At 40.4% G+C, this 21,779-nt stretch overlaps 1 protein-coding gene across 3 annotated transcripts in view; it reads right to left on the bottom strand.

Moving 5' to 3' along the window:
- Window positions 1–2,870: 2,870 nt before the first annotated feature.
- Window positions 2,871–21,779, bottom strand: part of LOC122542730 (protein Smaug homolog 1) — a 91,336-nt gene continuing 72,427 nt past the window's right edge. For all 3 annotated transcript variants that reach the window (XM_043680711.1, XM_043680712.1, XM_043680714.1), the window contains exons 10-13: window positions 18,725–18,926; window positions 16,080–16,206; window positions 13,433–13,516; window positions 2,871–10,337 (exon numbers count right to left, since the gene is read on the bottom strand). In XM_043680711.1, coding sequence (XP_043536646.1) covers window positions 10,309–10,337; window positions 13,433–13,516; window positions 16,080–16,206; window positions 18,725–18,926 — 442 coding nt within the window. In that variant the 3' untranslated portion in view covers window positions 2,871–10,308. The remainder of the gene's footprint in view (window positions 10,338–13,432; window positions 13,517–16,079; window positions 16,207–18,724; window positions 18,927–21,779) is intronic.

The raw sequence follows: 21,779 nt of genomic DNA, 5'->3' as shown, positions 1-21,779 counted from the left end.
TCTTTTAAAAAAAAACATTGGGTATGCAGAAGGAGCCTCGGTATAAAGTCTAATCCAAGCAGAAATCTGACAGTTTGGTACCTGTTGTGGTTCTGTTCGCCGAGCTGGGAATTTGTGTTGCAGACGTTTCGTCCCCTGTCTAGGTTACATCCTCAGTGCTTGGAAGCCTCCTGTGAAGCGCTTATGTGATGTTTCCTCCCTGCATTTATAGTGGTTTGAATCTGCCGCTTCCGGTTGTCAGTTCCAGCTGTCCGCTGCAGTGGCCGGTATATTGGGTCCAGGTCGATGTGCTTATTGATTGAATCTGTGGATGAGTGCCATGCCTCTAGGAATTCCCTGGCTGTTCTCTGTAGTGTTTTGTGCAGTCCTTGCATGGGATTTTGTACACTACATTGGTCTTGCTCATGCTGGGTATCGGGTCCTTCGTCCTGATGAGTTGTTGTCCGAAAGTGGCTGAGAGGAAAGCCACACACACAGACCAAGTCTTAATCTACGAAAGCAACCACCCCAACACACACAAAAGCAGCTGCATCAAGACACTGTTCAAAAGGGCCACAACACACTGCAGTACACCAGAACTGCAAAAAGAGGAAGAAGAACACCTATACAATGTATTCGCCAAAAACGGATACCCCCACAATTTCATCAACAGATGCCTAAGGGAAAGACAACGGAATGAGGACATGCCACAACCCAAAGGACTAGCCACACTACCATACATCAAAAACATTTCTGAACTGACAGCCAGACTACTGCGACCACTAGGACTCATAACAGCACACAAACCAACAGCCACTCTCAGACAAGTCCTCACCAGGACGAAGGACCCGATACCCAGCATGAGATAAACCAATGTTGTATACAAAATCCCATGCAAGAACTGCACAAAACACTACATAGGACAAACAGGAAGACAGCTAACGGTCCGCATCCATGAACACCAACTAGCCACAAAACTACATGACCAGCTATCCTTAGTAGCCACACACGCAGATGACAAGCAACATGAGTTCGACTGGGACAACACTACTATTATAGGACAAGCCAAACAGAGAACAGCCAGGGAATTCCTAGAGGCATGGCACTCCTCCACAGATTCAATCAACAAGCACATCAACCTGGACCCAATATACCGGCCATTGCAGCGGACAGCTGGAACTGACAACCGGAAGCGGCAGATTCAAACCACTATAAATGCCGGAGGAACAATCACAGAAGTGCTTCACAGGAGGCTCCCAAGCACTGAGGATGTCACCTAGACAGGGGACGAAACGTCTGCAACACAAATTCCCAGCTCGGCGAACACAATCACAACGAACACCTGAGCTACAAATCTTCGCCCAAACTTTGAAGCTTGGTATCTACACTGGCAGCCCAGATTAGATCACTAACCCAGGAGAGGTGGGGGAGGAGTATGCGTATTGGATCAGTATGGCACACCAAGGTGTTTTCAGTTATGGGATAAGCAAAAGTAGGACATAAACTGGGATCAGACAGGGAAGTAATTTCCATATCAAGTTGAAGCAAGGATCAGGTGGAAAATCTGTGCTACATGGAGCATTCAATGGATTTGGTGATGTGTTGCCAGGAGGTGCAGACAACAGCTTTCAGAATGTTTACTGCTGAAAGGATCACATTCATACCTATTTGAGATAGCTGCTGAGATGTTTTAACACTCCCAGCACAAACAAGAAAGTGTTACCGACATTATGAATTTAATTTGGATGTAATAACGTAGGTAAGCATTTGGCACCAAGGGATAGATTTGGAATGGAAATTAAACACGCTGATGGAAGGCCACTGCAAAACAAGCTTAAAGATTCCTAAACAGTCCCATGGGTTCAGCATCTCTAATTGTACAAGGTACAATTGCAGGAAGGATACAAAAACAAAATTAGAGACTTTACCCTGGATTATAAAGACAGAACCAGTTAACTGATCTTAAAGAAACACTTATGGGGGGCTTTAGCTCCTCCATTCAGCCACTCACCATGATGCGTGCAGTTTCACTTTATCTCCCAATCTTATTTTAGACGTTTTCTTTTTTAAACTCAACGCTGGTCAATTGCTCTCCTGTATCTCCCCTTTCGGTCATCCAGCTTTTTCCAACTGGTTTGCATTTAAGTCTCTAGCCATTGACTTTTACGCCTTCCTCCTTTTGAGAGTCCCATCTCCAGCACTTATATCTCCACAAGAGATCACCATATCATTTCAAACTCAACTTTCTTGAATACTTCTGCAATTTTTAAAGTGACCCCAAAGGACCAGTTTCCCATCTTTGCCTTAATAGTCATACATGTCAACATTCCAATGTATTAGTATAAGACCATAAGACATAGGAGCAGAAATTAGGCCATTCAGTATCTCCGCCATCCATTGCATATCAGAACTTAGCACCCATTCCCATTCAATAACAATTAAATAATTTTAATACACAAGTTAAATGTTACAGGTTTTAACTTGTGAATCATCCAGTGTCTTTAATACCTCCCTTGTAGCTTTCATTTTTATATAAAAACACTATGTTCAATAAACTGCTGAATGGTTTTTTGATTCTCTGATGTATTGCATCCACTCTTTCCCTGTCCACTGCATCAAGATCCATAGCACTCTCTCGAACCATTGCGGCTTCAAAAGGAGAAGAAACAGAAGTAATGCAGGAAGGAGGGTGCATTGCGAAGGGTACATTTCCAGTGGATCAGAAACCAATAATCACCTGAAATTCAACTTGAGATCAAAGATGGCTGACCCCACTTCTGTGCATTGTATATTAAAACAACAATTTTTAGGAACATATAACAGTACCATTCATTTGGGGAGACGGGTTTAAAAAAAAAACAACTTTTAAGCACTTTTGGATATTTATTGTTTAGTAAGAAAATTATTTTCCTGGCATCAGACAGAACACAAAGTGATGACCTAACTTTGCACCAGAGCAGAGATTCCTGGTTCCTTTAGAAACTTCACTCTGGGGTAGATTTCCTCAATTGAAGTTTAGTAAACTGACTAATGATTGGGTCAAATTATAGATTCAGGAGAATTTTGGGGGGTGGGGGAGGTGAAAGAAGAAATCTTATTTTGTTACTGTGGAGTTTTAATCACAAGATCACTGAGTACTTTTCATGAGTGAATAGATGTGAAGAATATAAATGAATCTCACTGGACAAGAGGGGCTTTGGTGTCCAAATTCAATTTCTCCCAGAGTGCAGCTACACAAAAGTAGTTCATTCAGGATGTGACACTGCATCAGTTCTGGGGTCAACTTCCTCCTTTTCTCTTCCAGGTGAATCAATTAAAGCAATCTGTCTGCGCCATCAAAAAACTGACGTAGCAATGTCAATACATCAGTTGAATGAGGTGACTAGCACAAGCCAATGGCATTTCCGTTCTCACCTAAACATCCACTTGTAGTCTCCAGGATTAGGGGAATAGCTTACTCTAAAAAAAAAAGGAAAACAGTTGGACTTCATTTCCTCCTGAGGAACTGCTACCCCATGGAGATCAGCCTAGCCCAGGTATCAAATCTGGGACATTCTGAAACAGAGTTACCAAAAGGAACTTTCTGATGCTTTGCAAATAATATGACTGCTCAACATAAACAAAATTTTATTCAGGACTGCATCTGTCCAAACGACACCAGGATTCCTGGTCTGAGAAATACATTAATGGCTATGCCAAAACTAAACAACCTTTGATCCATTAACCAGGATGTAAAGTTGTGTGCAACAGAAGTGAAGGGCCCCACAGTTAGTGTGCTCCCAGAAATGGATATGTTCAAGCATGTTTAATTGTCAAGGTGCCAAAAGAATGTGAAGTGAAACTTTAGAAACCAGGAATGAGTCCGTTCTGGCCTTGAAAAGCAAAATATTTAAGGAACAGGCATATTCCAAAGTTTGGCTATTAAAATTCTCTCCCCCCTCCCCAACCCTTGTCCAGCAGCACAAACTCAGCTGCTACAGACTTGAAACATTTCAACACTGCTTTAACATTCCTCTATTCTCTCATACTTCAACCCCCCCACCCACCCAGCCCCTCCCACCCAAAGCCCTCTCTAATTCGGTCTTGGAAAGTACAACTTCCCTTTTACACGAGGAAGCAAACCTGCTGCAAAGGCTTTTAAAAATAATAACTGTATAATAGAAAAGGGTAACTTAACTTGTGTTTTAAACATGTATCGTAGCTTGTACAAGAGGGGTGGGGGGGGAAGCGAACCTTCAAACACAATGCTTTAAATGACTTTGGTTTAGATCCCATTCCAGTTTGATCCATTCCAGACCTTAGTTAGTTCCTTACAGTTCATGTCTGTATTAACAAACCATCCTATATTACACTTTACTTCAGAGGCATGGATCATCATAACCTTGTTACACAAAAGGAACACAGAGCCAGGGCTTTCTTCAATTTGAAGAATTCTGGTTGGGTAATCCCATATAGGGTTCCAGAGCAGATAGTACACTCTTTCCACAACCAACTCCCCCTTCTAGTTCAGCCCAAATTAGTGTCATGTGGAGCTCAGGATTCCAAATTGAACTCACTTATCAAATTAGTCAATTCAAGGGACTTGTCCTTCTTTCCCCTAAGCTTTACAGATAACCATGAATAGAAAAGCTTCAAATTCAACTTCACATTTCAAAGCCAAATCAATGGTGAAGCCTGAAGCCTTAAAATGCTTAATGCCATTGACTGTCCCTCAGTGAGTTTTCAACTATTGTTTCATGAATTGGTTTTAAAAATCAGATTCAATTGCACAAAACCTACATGCTGTGCAGCTCTCTCATGCAGACACATCTTCAATACATAAATGCATGGTGAAAACAAGCTGGGTAGAAGAACTCAGAAAACCATGAATTAAGTCAAATAAAACCTTTGTAATTGTGGGACAAACCCTGCATAGAGATGAACTTTATCTAGTTCCTAGATTTGAAAAAAAAGTAGACGAGACACAGTCTCGCATCAGGGCCTGTAACAAGTTTTATTTTACATGCTCTGAGTCAGTCTGCATTTTTATAAATGAATATTACCTATTAATGGGTCAGTTAAATAGTGTAATTGCTGCCATAAATTATCCACTCAAGGTCTGGAATGGAAACAGATTGAAGTGGCCGTTCATTTCTTTTGTCAATTTACCCAGATGGTGGTGCAATACATACCTCACATAAACACTCAACACTCACAAAATACACAAGGCTGCATCATACAGTGGGCAGATGTCTGAATAGGAACTGGGTTGAGCCTTACAGGGGAGCCTGCCCCTCTATACCCAGTTCAAGCCTCTAATTTCAAGTGTTATTCTAAAACAGGAAATTGTTGCTATGGCAATGCCCTGGACAGCTGTACAACTGTTGATACCAAAAAAGAAATCTCTTAAACAGACCAATACACTCAAGGGTGGTAAAGTGGGATATTTATAAAACCCTAATCTCGTTTTACTTGGTCTAAAGGAAAGGACAAGGGAAGATTCCTTAAATGGCTTGACATTAAACGACTGCCTTGTTGCACTGGCTGAATACAAAAAGACACAGCAAATTGAAACTTCTGCAGAACTGCATTCAGAAGATGCTCAGTGTGAGATTTACCAGACTGCTGTGAAAGGCATACTTATGAGTTACGATCTGCATTTTTAATTTAAATCAAGTTGAAATTGTACTGTGAATAACAGAAATGATTCAAAATTATTTTAAAACAGGAATTGTTCTCAGGAAAGTAATCAATTGTTCATTAGGCCCCAATGTTTAAAACTAGTAAATGTTTTGCTTTTAAAAAATTCTAATGGAACAGCGATGCAGAACGTTTATGCATTCTGCAGTCTTTCATGGCTGGGGTGGAGTGAAAAGAAAGGACAGGGTGAGTTACTTACTAGCATGTCTTCTGACATTCCAGCTACATGCACTACATACAAAGTTCCCCTTTCCCTTCCCCTCACTACCTGGGCTGCTGCGAAAAAAAGACTTCTCCAGGAAGGGGAAAAATATTTAAACATTCAACTCATCTGGACTTAAGTCCCTGCAGCACTTGCAACATTGATACCAATCAATAGTCTGAAAATCCATTAACTCTAATAGACTAAATGTATATTTAACAGAAGATTCATAAGAACTTACACAATGACTTTTGGGACATATCTACATTTTTATGTCATTTAATTTTAGCAAAAAATGATGGATAATGTAGCTCGTGACATTGTTCTCCACTTAGTCATAAGTCAGCCTTTTACCAACACTACAGAAATATCCTTTAGGGAGTGAACTTTGCAATCTCACCATGCATTAGTGGCAGGGCTCCAAATGGTTTCAGAGTTCAGTTGAATAGGAAGAGGGACAGAATTGGGTTGGGGCTTAGAAAATATTTAAAAAATGACAACTCAAAAGGGCCAAGTATTAGACTGCTTCACTGCATTTGCACAAGTACAATCTGGGGCTGAGGCAGGGGTGCACATTCCAGCTAATTGAGAAGCAAACAGCTTTAAAAGGGAAGAGATTATAAAAAAGTTTACTATATAACAGTGCCTCCTACCTAGATGGCATAACAATTTATCTATCATCTCTACACAGAGTTTGGAAAATAACCATATTCTGGAGACTCCATATTGGTCTCTCATCACCACACTTTGCACCCAACTTTGTAAAGGTTGATGGAAGTTGAATATTCAAGCCCGACTTAAATTTATCAGATTGTTTTTTTAAAAAAAAGTGTAGATGGTGACAAGTCTTGGTTTTCCACAGACAATTTAGCACCCATGACACCAAGCAACATAAACAGATGGCAATTTCAGTGCTTAGCTGCAGCCATAAACTGTTTTTAGAGACAGTATATGAAACTGTAGCCTCTGAAAGGGCCAGGGAACCCTTGCAAGCAAAAACAAAGTCAGTCTCCCCACAGCTCAGCAACAGAAATGGCCAGCACATTGAGAAAAGTGCAATAATGAACCATGTTCTGCAGCAGTGTTCAAACAAGTGATGCAAAACACATCCAGGGACATCATTTTATGAATTTTAAAACTATAAACTATAAGGGACAGGTTGCTGTACTTCAAAAGCAAAAATGATAAAGGAGTTAGGAATATTAACCCTTGCATTCTGAAGGCACATAAGGAGCAGGAAACTGTATCATGTATTTTGGAATGGAAAGAAAAGACCACCCTCATTTTAACTTCCCTTCAGAGCCTGGATAAATCTCACACAGATTTAAATGCGAGCAGTTAGGCCAATCAGCCAACTTGGCATACAAGGCACCCAGTTTTAGAACGTACCCATGGCTTTTGTATAAATCTTTTTAAAAAAAGAATATCTTTCCTGCAGCTGCAAGGTAGGAGTTGTAAAAGTAAATTTCATGCAGAAGTTGCAAAAATTATGGGCACAAATCTCAACAGGGATTTCTAATTCTGTGTATAATAACATGCTGTACAAATTATTTTCCAGTTGGATCCTGTGGAAAGTACTTCTCAGGTACTTGCCTCTATCTTCTTCTATCTTGCCACTAGAATTTGGGTTTTCATGTTCTCAGAATAGGGAATTAGGTGACTAGGAAAGGTTCACTTCCATTCTTTTCATGAACAGGATGATCAACTGCCTTATACCCCTGCTTTAATTAGGGCAGCCATTCAGCATCTGTACTGAGAAATGGACAAAACAATTGTGCAAAAAGGAAGTGAATTTATGAGTACAGGTGATTCCTTGCATGGGACAATCAAATTCTTTGTTCTTTTAGAGTCTGCTCTGGGAGTGGGCACTGGTTTTCCTACCCCTGTACTCGCCTCTTCAAGACGATGGCAGCTGGAACAGCACTGAGGCAAGTTGAGAACATGTCTATTGGTCAGTGCGACAGGATCATTATGATATCCAAAGTCATTTAAAGTCATGCATGTGTTGTGCATGTCCCCCTCCTAAAATGTAAACACATAAAACTTCTTTGCTGAAGCCACAAGACTCCAAAAACAAAATGTGATTCATATAAACAGACCCTTATATAACTGATACCCTTTTGAGAATTAATCTCACTTTTCCATACATACATTTACTATATACATGAAACCTTCCTTCTTTGAACATACACATCCCCTCCCCCCTCCCATTCGGTGCCTCATGCTAGAAAATTATGACCTATGAATTCTCTTTAAATGCAACTGTAAGCGATCAGGGAGGGTTACACAAATACACATCTCCCTAACTTCTCGCTTCTTTTGTTAAGTTTTTCAAAAAAATAAGGTTACCTTTCTTGCATCATTACAAGAAGAAATATTGTGTTCTGAACACACCACATTACAAAAATGCAGAAAAAGAGTTTTTTGCTGTCAATATTGCATTTGGACGAATGAAGAAAGAGACTGTTTCTTTTCCACCCCCAAACACGTGTCTCCAATTGGAGGCAGGAGATTGTTCTTTGCGCAATTTGCCTGCATTTATAAGTTTACATATTCCCTGTCAAATGAAAGCAACATGAAATGCAAACATGCTTGAAAAAGTCAAACATCAGTGTCTCACCATTTGGCTACAAAAGATTTCTGTTCATGGGCAGCACGAACAACCAAAAAAACGGAATTATCAGTACAAAGTCTTAGTGAGAATGTCTGATCTCTCAGATTTATTTGGTGTTAAATTCCTGCCATGTCACTGATCAGGAATAAAACTGGAGTGCCCTGCAGCAAAACTAGATTCATAAACTCTTCTCCCCTGCCCCTCCCACCAACTCATTTGTTGGTCTAGATTTTGCCAATTTGGCAAAATTCATGTTAGACGTAAAGCATCAGGACAGACCCTGAATTCCATCCGAAGACACTGAGCAGAACTTGCTGAAATGGGTGAGTTACAGGTTTAATCCCAGAATTTCTGCAGCAAGATTCTCAACTGTTCTGGTACAAGACTAAACTTTTTTTTTCGCTATGTTCTACTCTGGGTTCATAAGCTCACAGTGATGAAGGTGGACATTATAGTGGAGGAGGTTGAGGGAAGGGCCAATTTCCATTTTATTTTTCAGGGGTCAGGGAAATCAGATCCTAATTTTTAATAGACAGGATCCAATATCAAAGACATTCCCTTAGTTTAAGCAGGCTAAGCATTGGAAATGCCAGCTCCTAGAGGGTATTTTAGACAGTCTGTTTGCTCACAGGTGTTGCTTCAACAAAACTTTAAGGTCTTTTATTTCTTTGAAGTTTCTCTAAATCCATACAAGAGGAGTAATCCCACTGGAAGAGCCAACTGCCATTTTGAACTCCTCCTGCCACCTCAAACACTTCAACCCATTGTCAGTGTTCTGGAAGTCAGTGTGATCACATTGCTCCAAATTACCAAAATAGAGTTGATATCCATGAAATTCCAAAACAAACAAAAAAGAAATTACCCACAGCCTAAGTGAAAGGCATCAAGACTCCTTCAAGAACCCTGATAAGTTTGAAAAAAGGGTGGGAGTAGGGGAACTTCATTGTGAAATGCCTCCTACAATACATCAATATTTATGAAACCAAACTATATCAACCATGAAGGGAGAACAAAGCGACAAGGGAGAGAATTCAATCAAAACTGCGCTATGCAGTAGCTGTTCACAGATCTATTTCTGCTATCAATACAAGCACAAATATGCAGATGAATATTAGCAACACTATAACATCAGATAAAAAAGGTCAATTGTTTCCTCATTTTATTCACCACAGTGATTAATCCTCCTTGCAGCCGCTTAACTGAAGGCAGCTAGAGCACACTGGATAATGATTTTTGTTTTTAAAAGTAATGTGGGCTTCAGAACAGAATACCTCTTTTACATATTCTAAAACTTTAATGGTTAAGTTGTATGCATCACTGACAGTTGACCAGAGGCTTTAGGTTAAATTAGTGATAGACAGATGCAAAAGCCAGACCTGTACGACTGCCTAGTACTGTCAACACTGGGTACCAGACCTACATGACAGCACAGCATGTACAGGTTTCTGTTAAGACAATTGTAATATCAACCAAGAGTTCCCGTCTCCGTTCTTCCTGTCATGAGCACTGCTCACCACCTTACACTGTCAATCACTAATTTCATTGTAATTCCCAGTTTTATTTAAATTAAAATTTGAACTATATGATTTATTTGTACCGGTTCAGAACCTTTTACCAGTTGGGTACTGAAAAAACAAAACACTTTAAAACAAAAATATACTGGAAAATGGACCGGAAGTAGTTTGGTAATCGGTCTATTTTCCCGAAGGTTAAATAAAGATCAGCGAAGATATACATTTTAAGGTGTAGTGACCCTCAAACTTCAGTGGCATTTCCTGCAGCTGCTGTGTAATGTCAGTCTCTCATTAAGTGTTCACAAGCTAAGTACAGCGTACTAAATAGTTGATGTCTTGTCCACTCCATCTGTCAAAATAAAAAATAAAATCGTTTTAATGAAGCATCAGCCAAGGGTATTGCCATAATCTCCTCTTCAGATTTTCACTCTTTCTGCTACACATCAAATACACAACTAGCACATTTAATAGTTTGCTTTCCCGATATGTTGAAATCCAGGCTCAATGCATCACTTCCCATAATAAGACTCCTCTAATGAAATTTGTGTTACTTGGTCTGTCCTCCACCTTATAACATTTTACCCATGCACTTCCAGGTTAGTGAACAATACCACCCTTTTCAATCTTGATGTCTAGCTCTTTACTAAAATTCTAAGAAAAGTCTTAACTTACAACTGCGACAGCTTGAATTATGACTGAACAAAGCATGCAAGTATTGTGCAATTTAACATTCATAATAAAGTTTCATAAATCAACCATGAGAAACATTAATCGGTTTAATGTTGTATAACTAAGGTAAAATCATATTTCTAACATCAAGACAAAGAGAATGTGAAAAAGTTTAATAAAGAACAGTGACCCTTTACTGGGGAAAGGAGGACTATAGTTGCAGTAGCAGTCTTAGTTCTCCAGTGGTACTTGACTTACCACATTCACTGCTGCTGTGGTACAAATTACTGGATCTCAATAGCACAGCAACCATTACAAATGTATTATTTATATTTGGTTCCTGACTGACTGTGCACCAGTTCTAGAGCCAAACACTGATAGGACTTAAACATAAAAGCAGGGATGTACTTCTGAGGCTCTATAAGGCTCTGGTCAGGTCACATTTGGAGTATTGTTCGCAGTCTTGGGCCCCCATACCGCAGAAGGGATGCGCAGGCCCTGGAGCGTGTTCAGAGGAGATTCACGAAAATGGTTCCAGGAATGAACAGCTTACCATATATAAGGAACATTTGAGAATTCTGGATCTATACTCTATGGAGTTTAGAAGAACGAGGGGAGAATCTAATTGAAACTTACAGAATACCTGGACACAGTGGACTTTGAGGAGATGTTTCCATTGGTAAGAGAAGAGGATCAGAGGACACAGCCTTAGAGCAAACGGAAGACCTTTTAGAACAGGCAAGGAGAAACTTCTTCAGCCAGAGAGTGGTGAAGCTATGGAATTCACTGACCCAGAACGCTGGGGAGGTCAGGTCATGAAGTATATTTAAGATGGAGACAGATAGGTTCTTGATTGCAAAGGGGATCAAGGGTTATGGGGGGAAAAGTGGAATTGAGAAACTTATCAGCCATGATTGAATAGCGGAACAGACTCCATGGGCTGAATGGCCTAATTTCTGCTCCTATGTCTTATGGTTTTGGATAGATAAGAACTGAAAATGCTGCAATTTCTTGGCTGTATTGTGTTGAGACAGAGATAATGTTTCAGGTTGATAAGTTTTATCAGAATTGAAAGGAGGTAGAAATTTAATACATTTTAATCAAATGAAATGGAAAAGGGTGAAGAAAAGTACAAAAAAGTATGGGTGTGCTGGGTTGGGAGAAGGGAAAGATTAAATGAAAATGGATGAAATGGAAATGGGGAGTCAATGGCCTAGTAGTATTATTGATAGACTCTTTAACCAGGAACTCAGCAAATGTTCTGGGAACCTGGGTTCAATTAAAAATAATCTGGAATTAAGAATCTATGGATGACCATGAAGCAATTAGTTATTGGTGGAATAACCCATCTGGCTCACAAATGTCCTTCAGGGAAGGAAATCTGCCTCTTCACTTGGTCTGGCCCACATGTGATTCTATAACCTCAGCAAGATGGTCAAATCTCAACTGTCCTTCGAAATGGTCCAGCAAGCTACTCCGTTCAAGGGTAGCTAGGGACAGGCAATAAAAGCTGGCTAGCCAACGATGCCCACGTGCCACAAGTGAATTTTAAAAAGGGAAAAAAGGATTGATGGTGCATGACCAAAAGAGAGGGAAAAAGAAATACAATTCTAGAAGAGGTATGATTGGCAGATGAAGAGCTGTCATCTAAAAGCAACAGCAAGAGGAAAACAAAATTAGAGCAAAAAACTGCAAAAACAATGTTTCTTTTGGTAGTAGGGGAAGAGGGGATGGCAGAAGTCATAGTCATGGTCTGAATTGTTGATGTTGAGTCAGGAATTTAGTAAAGCATCCAATTGCAAGATAAAGTGCTTCTAAGCTTCACTGGTAAACTGCAGGAGATGGGGGATGGAAAGGTCAGCATGAGGGCAAAGATAAGAATTGAAAAGGCACAAGATCGAAGCTCAGGTTTACACCGAAACAGGAGAAATCTACATTTGGTCTCTCCACTACACAGCAAATGCACTGTGTGTATAGTATAAACTCAAAGTACACATACGTTATTGTTTCACCTGGAAAATGTGTTTGAGGCCTTGGATGGCATGTGGTTGAATAGAAAGATGACAAGGTGAGTGTGTCGGAGTAAATGGAGGAATGAAGCATGGTGTCACAGAGGGATAGGCCACTTCAGAATGCTGAAAGGGGAAGACAGGAAATGTGTTTGGTGCTGACATTACACAGGAGTCGGCAGAGGGGACAAGAGGAGATGCAATTGATATCATCAGGTAGAATGCAATCCAAACTGGAAAGGAAGATCTATGGAATATGGAGGTTGGCAGGATGGAAGGAAAGAACAAAGGGAACTATTGTGGGAACTGATGATATGAAAGCAGGTACTTGAAAATGGGGTGGACCCAGTTAAACACCTAACCAAGCACAGTGAGAGGGCAGAAATCCTTGAGGACAAAAGGAACTTGTCAGAAACACTGTAGAAACTGGGAGTGTTAACAGGAAACCAAATGCAAAGAATTCTAGTTGAGCCAGTGTATATCGTGCATATTTGGGGATAGCATTTGCCTGGAAAAGGAGGCAGAAAAGTCAAGGAAAGGAAGGAAGAAGTTGGTGATGGACTGTGAGGGAGAGGAAATTGGAATAATAATTGATTAAATGCTCCATTTCAGGGTGAGCACAGGAAATGGCAGGCACTACAGCCTCCTGTACATTAATAATTTTAAGAAACTATACTGATTAGGACTGAAACAAGGAATATTCCACATAACCCACAAAAAGACAAGTATAGCTAGGACTTGAATTCCACTGAAACCCTTCACTTACCTCCTAAGGCGTGCTCGGTCATACTGAGACACAGAGATTCTAGTCTGGTATTAATCTCAGGTTCTGTTACTGGCACTTGGCATTCTGTAAAAACATCACAAATCTTCAGTAAAATTTCAATTTGGCCATGCAACAGAATGCCACTTCTTTCTCTGCAGGGTTTCTTCTGCGTTCCACAATTTCTCCTCTTTTGGAGAAAGATGCTTGGAGACAATAACATCTGCTGCCACAGGCATTCTCAGCACTTGAATATTCATTTGTTGAGCTGAATATAATGGCCACATGCCCAGCAGCTGGAAAACAACCTGCTTTGCCTTTAGGGCTTCCAAAACCCACCTTTACTGGGTGGCCTCCTTATGTAGCATATAGACTCCCCTACAATTGGTATGAGACCTTTAAGTGACTGATTGAGGTTTGGAGTGGGGGTGGGAAGATCATTTGATTCCAGACCGCCCAGCACACTCAAAGTAAGAACCATACTTTGCCCTGTGAGAGAGAATGTTAACAGCATTAGCAAGCCTCTCAATAATACTGGTCACTAATGAGAAGTCTGATCATGTTCTCATCCATTAGAAAGCCCACATCTGCAGACAATGGGAGTAAGTGGACCTTAATTAAGAGCAGGAATCATCATTAGCTTCTCTCCTCTTACCACCCTCTCCCCATAATCAAGTTTAAGGCTCAAGATTAATTCTAATAGTTCAACTTGAATCACAAAATAATACAGCATAGGAGGCCATTTGGCCCATTATGCCTGTACTCATTTTTAACAGAGCTACACCGTTAGTTCATTTCTTTTAGCCCTGTAAATCTTCCTGTATAGGGTGAACTTTCTCAGCACCGATCGGAGAATTTCTGATCTCAGTGTCTCAAGACCACAATGTGCAAAACATTTGTTTACTATACAGCCAGACTGGAGGGCAGGATGGGAAAGCTCTCTGCATTTTAAACTGACCAAGGATGACTAAGTGGTCTGTTTAAAAATGTTCTTAGGGATCCTCAAGTTTCCTCCAAATTATCGATCAAAATAGCAACCAAAATAGCAACTATTATAGACCAGTTAGTCTGACCTCAGTGGTGGGAAAAATTTTGGCGTCAATTATAAAGGACGAAGTTACGACACATCTGGATAGCAGTAACAGGATAGGTCAGAGTCAGCATGGATTTATGAAGGGGAAATCATGCTTGACTAATCTTCTAGAGTTTTTTGAGGATGTAACTCTGAAGATGGACAAGGGAGATCCAGTGGATGTAGCATACCTGAACTTTCAAAAAGCCTTTGATAAAGTCCCACGTAGGAGGTTAGTGAGCAAAATTAGGGCACATGGTATTAGGGGCAATATACTGACATGGATTGGAAATTGGTTGGCTGACAGGAAACAAAGAATAGTGATAAACGGCTCCCTTTCTGAATGGCAGGCAGGGACCAGTGTTGTGCCACAGGGATCGGTGCTGGGACCGCAGCTTTTTACAATGTACATTAATGATATAGATGAGGGTATTAAAAGTAATATTAGCAAATTTGCTGATGACACAAAGCTGGGTGGCAAGGTGAAACGCGAGAAGGATGTTAGGAGAATAGGGTGACATGGACAGGTTAGGTGAGTGGACGGATGCATGGCAGATGCAGTTTAATGTGGATAAATGTGTGGTTATCCACTTTGGTGGCAAGAACATGAAGGCAGATCACTACCTAAATGGAGTCAAGTTAGGTAAAGGGGCAGTACAACGAGATCTAGGTGTTCTTGTACATCAGTCAATGAAAGCAAGCATGCAGGTACAGCAGGCAGTGAAGGCAGGCTAATAGCATGCTGGCCTTCATAACGAGAGGAATTGAGTACAGAAGCAAAGAGGTCCTTCTGGAGCTGTACATGGCCCTGGTGAGATCGCACCTGGAATATTGTGCGCAGTTTTGGTCTCGAAATTTGAGGAAAGACATTCTGGCTACTGAGGGAGTGCAGTGTAGGTTCACAAGGTCAATTCCCGGAATGGCAGGATTATCTTATGCTGAAAGATTGGAGCGACTGGGCTTGTATACGCTTGGGTTTAGAAGGTTGAGAGGGGATCTGATTGAGATGTATAAGATTATTAAAGGATTGGACACTCTGGAGGCAGGAAGCATGATTCCGCTGATGGGTGAATCCCGAACCAGAGGACAGTTTAAAAATAAGGGGTAGGCCACTTACAACTGAGATGAGGAGAAACTTCTGCACCCAGAGAGTGTTGTGTGTATGGAATGCTCTGCCCCAGAAGGCTGTGGAGGCCAAGTCTCTGGATGCTTTCAAGAAAGAGTTGGATAGAGCTCTTAAGGATAGTGGAATCAAGGGTTATGGGGATAAGGCAGGAACAGGATCAGCCATGATCATAATGAATGGTGGTGCTGGCTCGAAGGGCAGAATGGCCTATTCCTGCACCTATCGTCTATTGTACTTCAACTGGTCAAGTCAGAAACAAGCAGTGGGGGAAGATTTATAAAACTTGTCTTATAAACAAACTGCATCTCATTATTTTCACAAAGACACTTCCCATGCTGAAGGTGGAATTGACAGAGGTAAAACATGCTGCGCTTTTCCAGCAACACATTTTCAGCTCTGATCTCCAGCATCTGCAGACCTCACTTTCTCCTCAGAGATAAAACATGACAAACCTGGCTGCTGGAACATCAGGATGGCCTGTGGGGAGGTATGCACAGGTAGTGAGTATGTCCGTTGCACAGAACTGCGACTTTGACTTGGCATGCTATTACTGCCACCTGGGTTCGCAAACCATAGGTTCTGCAGGAATAAAAAAAAATATAATGCAGTACCTGGATGACGACATCTGGATTTATTTTCCTCATTTTAATAAAAGAGAAATTACTAATCAAGAAAGCCCATTTTCGAACATCCACAAATGATCACGAGAATCAAACTGTTAATAAGAACTTGGTGATTGTCGCCTCATCCCTCTTTACTTATGGTGCCACTTGCTGGATTGTAGTTCCACCTGCACTGTCAGCTCTTTGTCACTTCATTCAAGTAATAATTTCCTCATGCAAGATGAGGCCGTTGGCCTTGGCAGACAAACAGATTGGCCAAGGAAGAAACAGGATCATTCCATAATGTCCACATTTATGAATACATGAACTAGGAACAGAAGTAGGCAACTTGAGCTTGCTCTGCCATTCAGTAAGATCATGTTTCAAATTCCACATTTCAATCTGTCCCTGATAGCCTTAGATTCTTGTCAAGTAGAGGAATCTATCTCCACTGTAGAATATTCAATGATCCTGCCTCCTCAGGCAGAGTGTTCCAAAATCTCTCAACCCTGAGAAGAGAAAGAAAATCCAGGCGGATTTGCTGAATGCTGATTAGGGCAGAAAGCCTCCTTTCATAACCTAAGAGCACAGAGATCGCCAGTGAGGATGTGGTATCCAAGTATGGTTATAATAATGCACTAATGACTTGGAGACAAGTTCAAATATCAACATGGTGGCTAAGAAATTTAAAATTTTTGGTTGACTAAACAAATCTAGAATGGGTTAATGAATCTTTTGTTAAAAAAACCCCTCAATTTCTGAATACTCTCTCCAGGTCCACAGCCATGTGGGTTAAACTCTCAACTATCATTTAAAATGAGGCAAAAAAAGCTGCTCAGGTGCACTGGTGTGGACAATAAATTCTGGACTTGCCAGTGATGCCTGCATCCCTCAACAGGAAGTTATGCTAGAACTGGATTTGACTTTCACCCACTGCTCTGCCCTTACACGTGATTTAAATGCTCAGCACTTGGAAAACAGAGGGAGGATCTGACATAATTAACATGGATTCATGAAAGGGTAGTCTTGCTTAACCAATCTATTGGAATTTTGAGGATTTAACTGACACAGCTGATAAGGGAGAACAAGTGGATGTGGTTTACTTTGACTTCCAGAAGGCTTTCATTAAAGTCCCACATAAGAAATTAGCATGCAAAATGAAAGCACATGGGATGGGGTAATGGTGTACTGACATGGATAGAGAACTGGTTGGCAGAAAGGTAATGAATAAGGTCTTTAGAGTGTGGTAGACCAACAACTAATGGGATATTACTGGGATCAATACTTGGACCACAGCTGTTCACAATACATATTAATGATTTAGGTGAGGGGACTAAATGTAATATCATAGTCTATGGTGAGCTATTTAGGACTGAGATAAGGAGAAATGTCTTCATTCAGTTGTGAGCCTTTGGAACGTCTGCCATAAAAACAGTTGAGGCCAAAACACTGAATGTTTCCAAGAAGGAGATACAGTTCTTGAGACTAAAGGCGTCAAAGGGAATGGGGAGAAAAAAAAAGGAACAGGGTACTGAGTTGGATGATCAGTCATGATGATATTGACTGTCAGAGCACGCTAAAGGACGAATGGCTGACTCCTGCTCCCATTTTTTATGTTGCTATGTTCGCATCCTCATTCTAAAAGAGATACGTGATGAAAGTCCCAGTTTTTAAAAATTTGTTTAATTTTAAACTTCCTACAATTTCATCCTGAGGTGGCACAACGGAAGACACCAACATCCAATTTCATGGTAATAACTTTACAGGTTCATACAACCTTTCATCATCCATAAACACAGCTCAAAGCATGAAAAGCCACAGTAACAACCCTCAATTTCTTGGGTTCATCTGCATTAGGAGAGTAAAATTGTGACAGGAAGCAGGTGGAAATGCAAGGTGCCAAATAAAGAAGAAACTGGGCAAAGAGTTACAGAAAGCAGGTGTACAATGGCTGAACAAAAAGAGGAGCAAGGCTGAAGACACCAAGTCATTGAACACATTACTTAAATTCACATTCTCAGCTCGTCAGCAATATAGGACTTTCAAAGTTAGTTTTTTTTTAAAAGCAGTGCTTATTTTATAGATACTTGTTTTTTCCGTCCAGGACATTGAACACTAGGAGAAGGATTTTCCTTAATTAGATTTTCCTTAATTCACTGGTATGTACATATGGAAAGTTTTATTGTATTTCACATGGTTTATGACAAATCTGGCAAATGGAGGAGTAGGGAATGCATGATGAATGAGATGCTGGTAAAAGAATGGTAGTTGATAAAGAATACCAACACATACTACCAACAGCTGCTGCATTCACCATTTTTCTCTAGAGAGATAGCAGACCACTAAATTCTGAATATCATTTATATTTAACACTTGAAAAGATTGCACTCATCGAAGGAATCCACAGCCGATCAGCATCTCTGATTTCCACCAACAAACATTTTAAGTTGCAATCTTGTAGCATAGCCATTTTCCTCAATAGGAACTTTACTAACCTGCCTCCCTTGACTTGTCAATGGATTAAGCGTATGCCTTGGAGAAACACCACCCAGACTAGCAGCTGAAGTGCCAATCAGACCCATGCGGTTTGCAGAAAGACCCCGTGGAGGCACCTGGAATGGCCGTTGGCCTCGCCTGCCTAGTCCGCCAACCACAGAGCCGGCTGTGGGAAGTGAACTCGACTGACTGAAACCCCAGCTGGAAAGGAAAAGAAATTTATGAATTCCAGTATTCACCAAAGAACATGAAATACCAATAATAAATTACTAATAATTTCCCTACTTCCGAAGCAGTGACCCCTCGAGTCAACAGTAAAGTCCAACTAAACCCATTCGACTTATACTGATGAACAAGATGATAAACTCAGGCCAAGTCCAAGACCTTGACTGAATGGAGAAGATCACGCAGCACTACTCTGATGAAGAGCAGGAAAGCTCTCATTAAAGTCCTGTCAAATATTTATCCCTCAACCAATGTCACTAATCAACATTATTTTTGGTGAAATTTTGCCTGCACATAAATGTGTCAAATTTCTAGATTACAGAAGTGACTATTAGTTTACTGCCTGTGAAGCACAGTCATCTGATAAATGCGATAGCCAATGCAAGAATATTTTCTTTCTTATACAGTATCTTCCATTTACAAAGATTGTGTTTTGACAAAAGTATTATGGACAAATGGAGTCTTTAAACATATGTTGTGTGAGAAATCCTATATTTCATAGGAGAGTCTTCCTACTGGATATTATGTATTCCTAAGTTGTGCTTCTATTTCACAATTTCACAGACAGGGCACAACGTTGACATTCTGCATCACACAGTATGGACTGATTTGTTCTGGTTAGGAGTCATTCTACATATATCAAGTTGGCATAGATAAATCTGCTTCAAGTGGCTCACATTGTACATTTTAATTAAAACAAATTGTATGGTAGTGAGTTTAATGTAGTAATTGAAACTCAGGAGTTCTCCTGATGTTGATAAACATCACTTCATTTATTACATCCTGTTACTCGTGACCAACAATTATCCTAGTTGTTATATAAATCTTCCATCTTCAGTACCTTGGCAAGCATCAAAAAATGAATGGTGTATGTGTGATGAGGATGCACAGATTTGAAGTCTGACAGTTGATACAGATTCACATATAGTTTTGCAGTGTTCCAATGCAGCTTGATTGTCTTTGAGTACCAGCAGGTTCAGTATTTAAAACCAATATTCAGTAGAATCCACTACAGAACTGAATCGTAGAATCCCGATAATGCGTAAGGAGGCTATTCAGCCCACCATGTCCACACCAACCCTCCAAAAAGCATCCCACCTACACTCAGACCCCCATCCTCGCCCCATAACTCCATATTTACCAGGCTAACCCACCCGGCCTGCACCATCCCTGGACACTATGGACAATATACCCTGACCAATCCTTGCACAGCTTAGGACTGTGGGAGGAAACTGGAGCACCCGGAAGAAACCCACCCAAACGTGTAAACTAGAAGGCTGGAATCGAATCAGGGCCCCTGCTGCTATGAGGCATTAGTGCTAACCACTGTACCACTCCCACGTAGTGAGGAATAACGACATCAATAGATTATGATGGGGATGTTTGAACATGGCTGAATTCTTTTGTTAGGGAGGAAAAGGGAATAGATATACACTCAGATCTGTCAGTGAGATTCCTTCATTGGTGCTGGGAATGGACTATGTGAAGACAATGAATGAAGCAGAGATTGAGACAAGATTAATCTGAAGAAATTGGATAACTGGAGTTTGTTGTGAGACACAGAATGTTGAGCAATTGGATGTAATGTTGATGGTGATTTTTGGGTACGGGTAGCTTACTAATTAAAGAGAGGGTTTATTGATGCAGCCTAGAAAATATTCTATCTAGATGCATCACAGCTTGATATGGCAACTGCTCTTCCAAAGACCACAGTTACAACAGAAAGTCATGAACACAGCCCAATCCATCACGCAAACCAGCCTGTCATCCATTGACTTAATTTGTGACGATATTGTGGTTTTAAGAGGTGTATTTTCTCCAGGTTTTTAAAAAATAAGTTAGTCGAGCAGTTGAATACACAATTTATTTGGTTTCTTTGTGCACACTAAAGTTTTACAATCAAATTCACTGTGCCAGGTTTATAAGTTACTACAAAAAAAACCATATGAATAAATGGTATAAACTCACTTCCCATTACACCTCTCTAGTTTCCCCATTGTGTATACAGGCCAAATTAATGGTGAATAAATCAGTGTACAGTAACCCATTTTAAAGTAGTCTTCTGAAAAATTCAGCATCAGCAAGATGGCATCTGGTGCTCAGCTCTTAAATATGGTCCATGAAACTGCCTCAAATATGCCATTCTGCCAGGATCAGAAATAAAGACCAAAGCAAAGAATTTAAACTAAAAGCACTACAGAAGTCAACAATGACAAATTAAAAGTTTGTGCCAGAACTACAGTTTTAAACATTTTTCTATTCTCCAGTATTGTACAATTTCTTCAACTGGATCAGAGAACTGGAGATTCCTATCACTTCTAGAGTGTCAATGATCAAACTGTGTTACCAGGGGCAAATTAATTCCCAGAACTTTACAATTATTTTACCTGATTATTTCAAATTGCAAATACATAGCAATACTTTCTGTAGCACAGAGATGCTTTTCAGCTGAAGGCCTGTGACCAGTGACGTGCCATTAGGATCAGTGCTGGGTCCATTGCTTTGTCATAATTTGATAAAGGATTTGGAGGCAAATATAGGAAGTATGGTTTGTGAGTTTGCAAAACTCACGTATGAGCGCAAAATAGATGGTGCAGTGGACAGTGAAAAAAGGTTATCTCAGAGTTCAATGGGACAAGGAGTGACAGATGGAATTTAATTTAGATAAATGTGAGGAGCTGCATTTTGGTAAGGCAAACCAGGGCAGGATTTGTATCGTAAATGGCAGAATCCTGGTAAGTGTTGCTAAACAAAGAGACCTTGGAGTGCAGGTGCATAGTTCCTTGAAAGTAGTTACAGGTAGACAGGGTGGTGAAGGCAGCGTTAAGC

The sequence above is a fragment of the Chiloscyllium plagiosum genome, chromosome 41, assembly GCF_004010195.1.
Source record: "Chiloscyllium plagiosum isolate BGI_BamShark_2017 chromosome 41, ASM401019v2, whole genome shotgun sequence".
Taxonomy (NCBI): domain Eukaryota; kingdom Metazoa; phylum Chordata; class Chondrichthyes; order Orectolobiformes; family Hemiscylliidae; genus Chiloscyllium; species Chiloscyllium plagiosum.
Note: the sequence above shows the minus strand (reverse complement) of the source record. Positions and strands in the feature narration are given on the sequence as shown.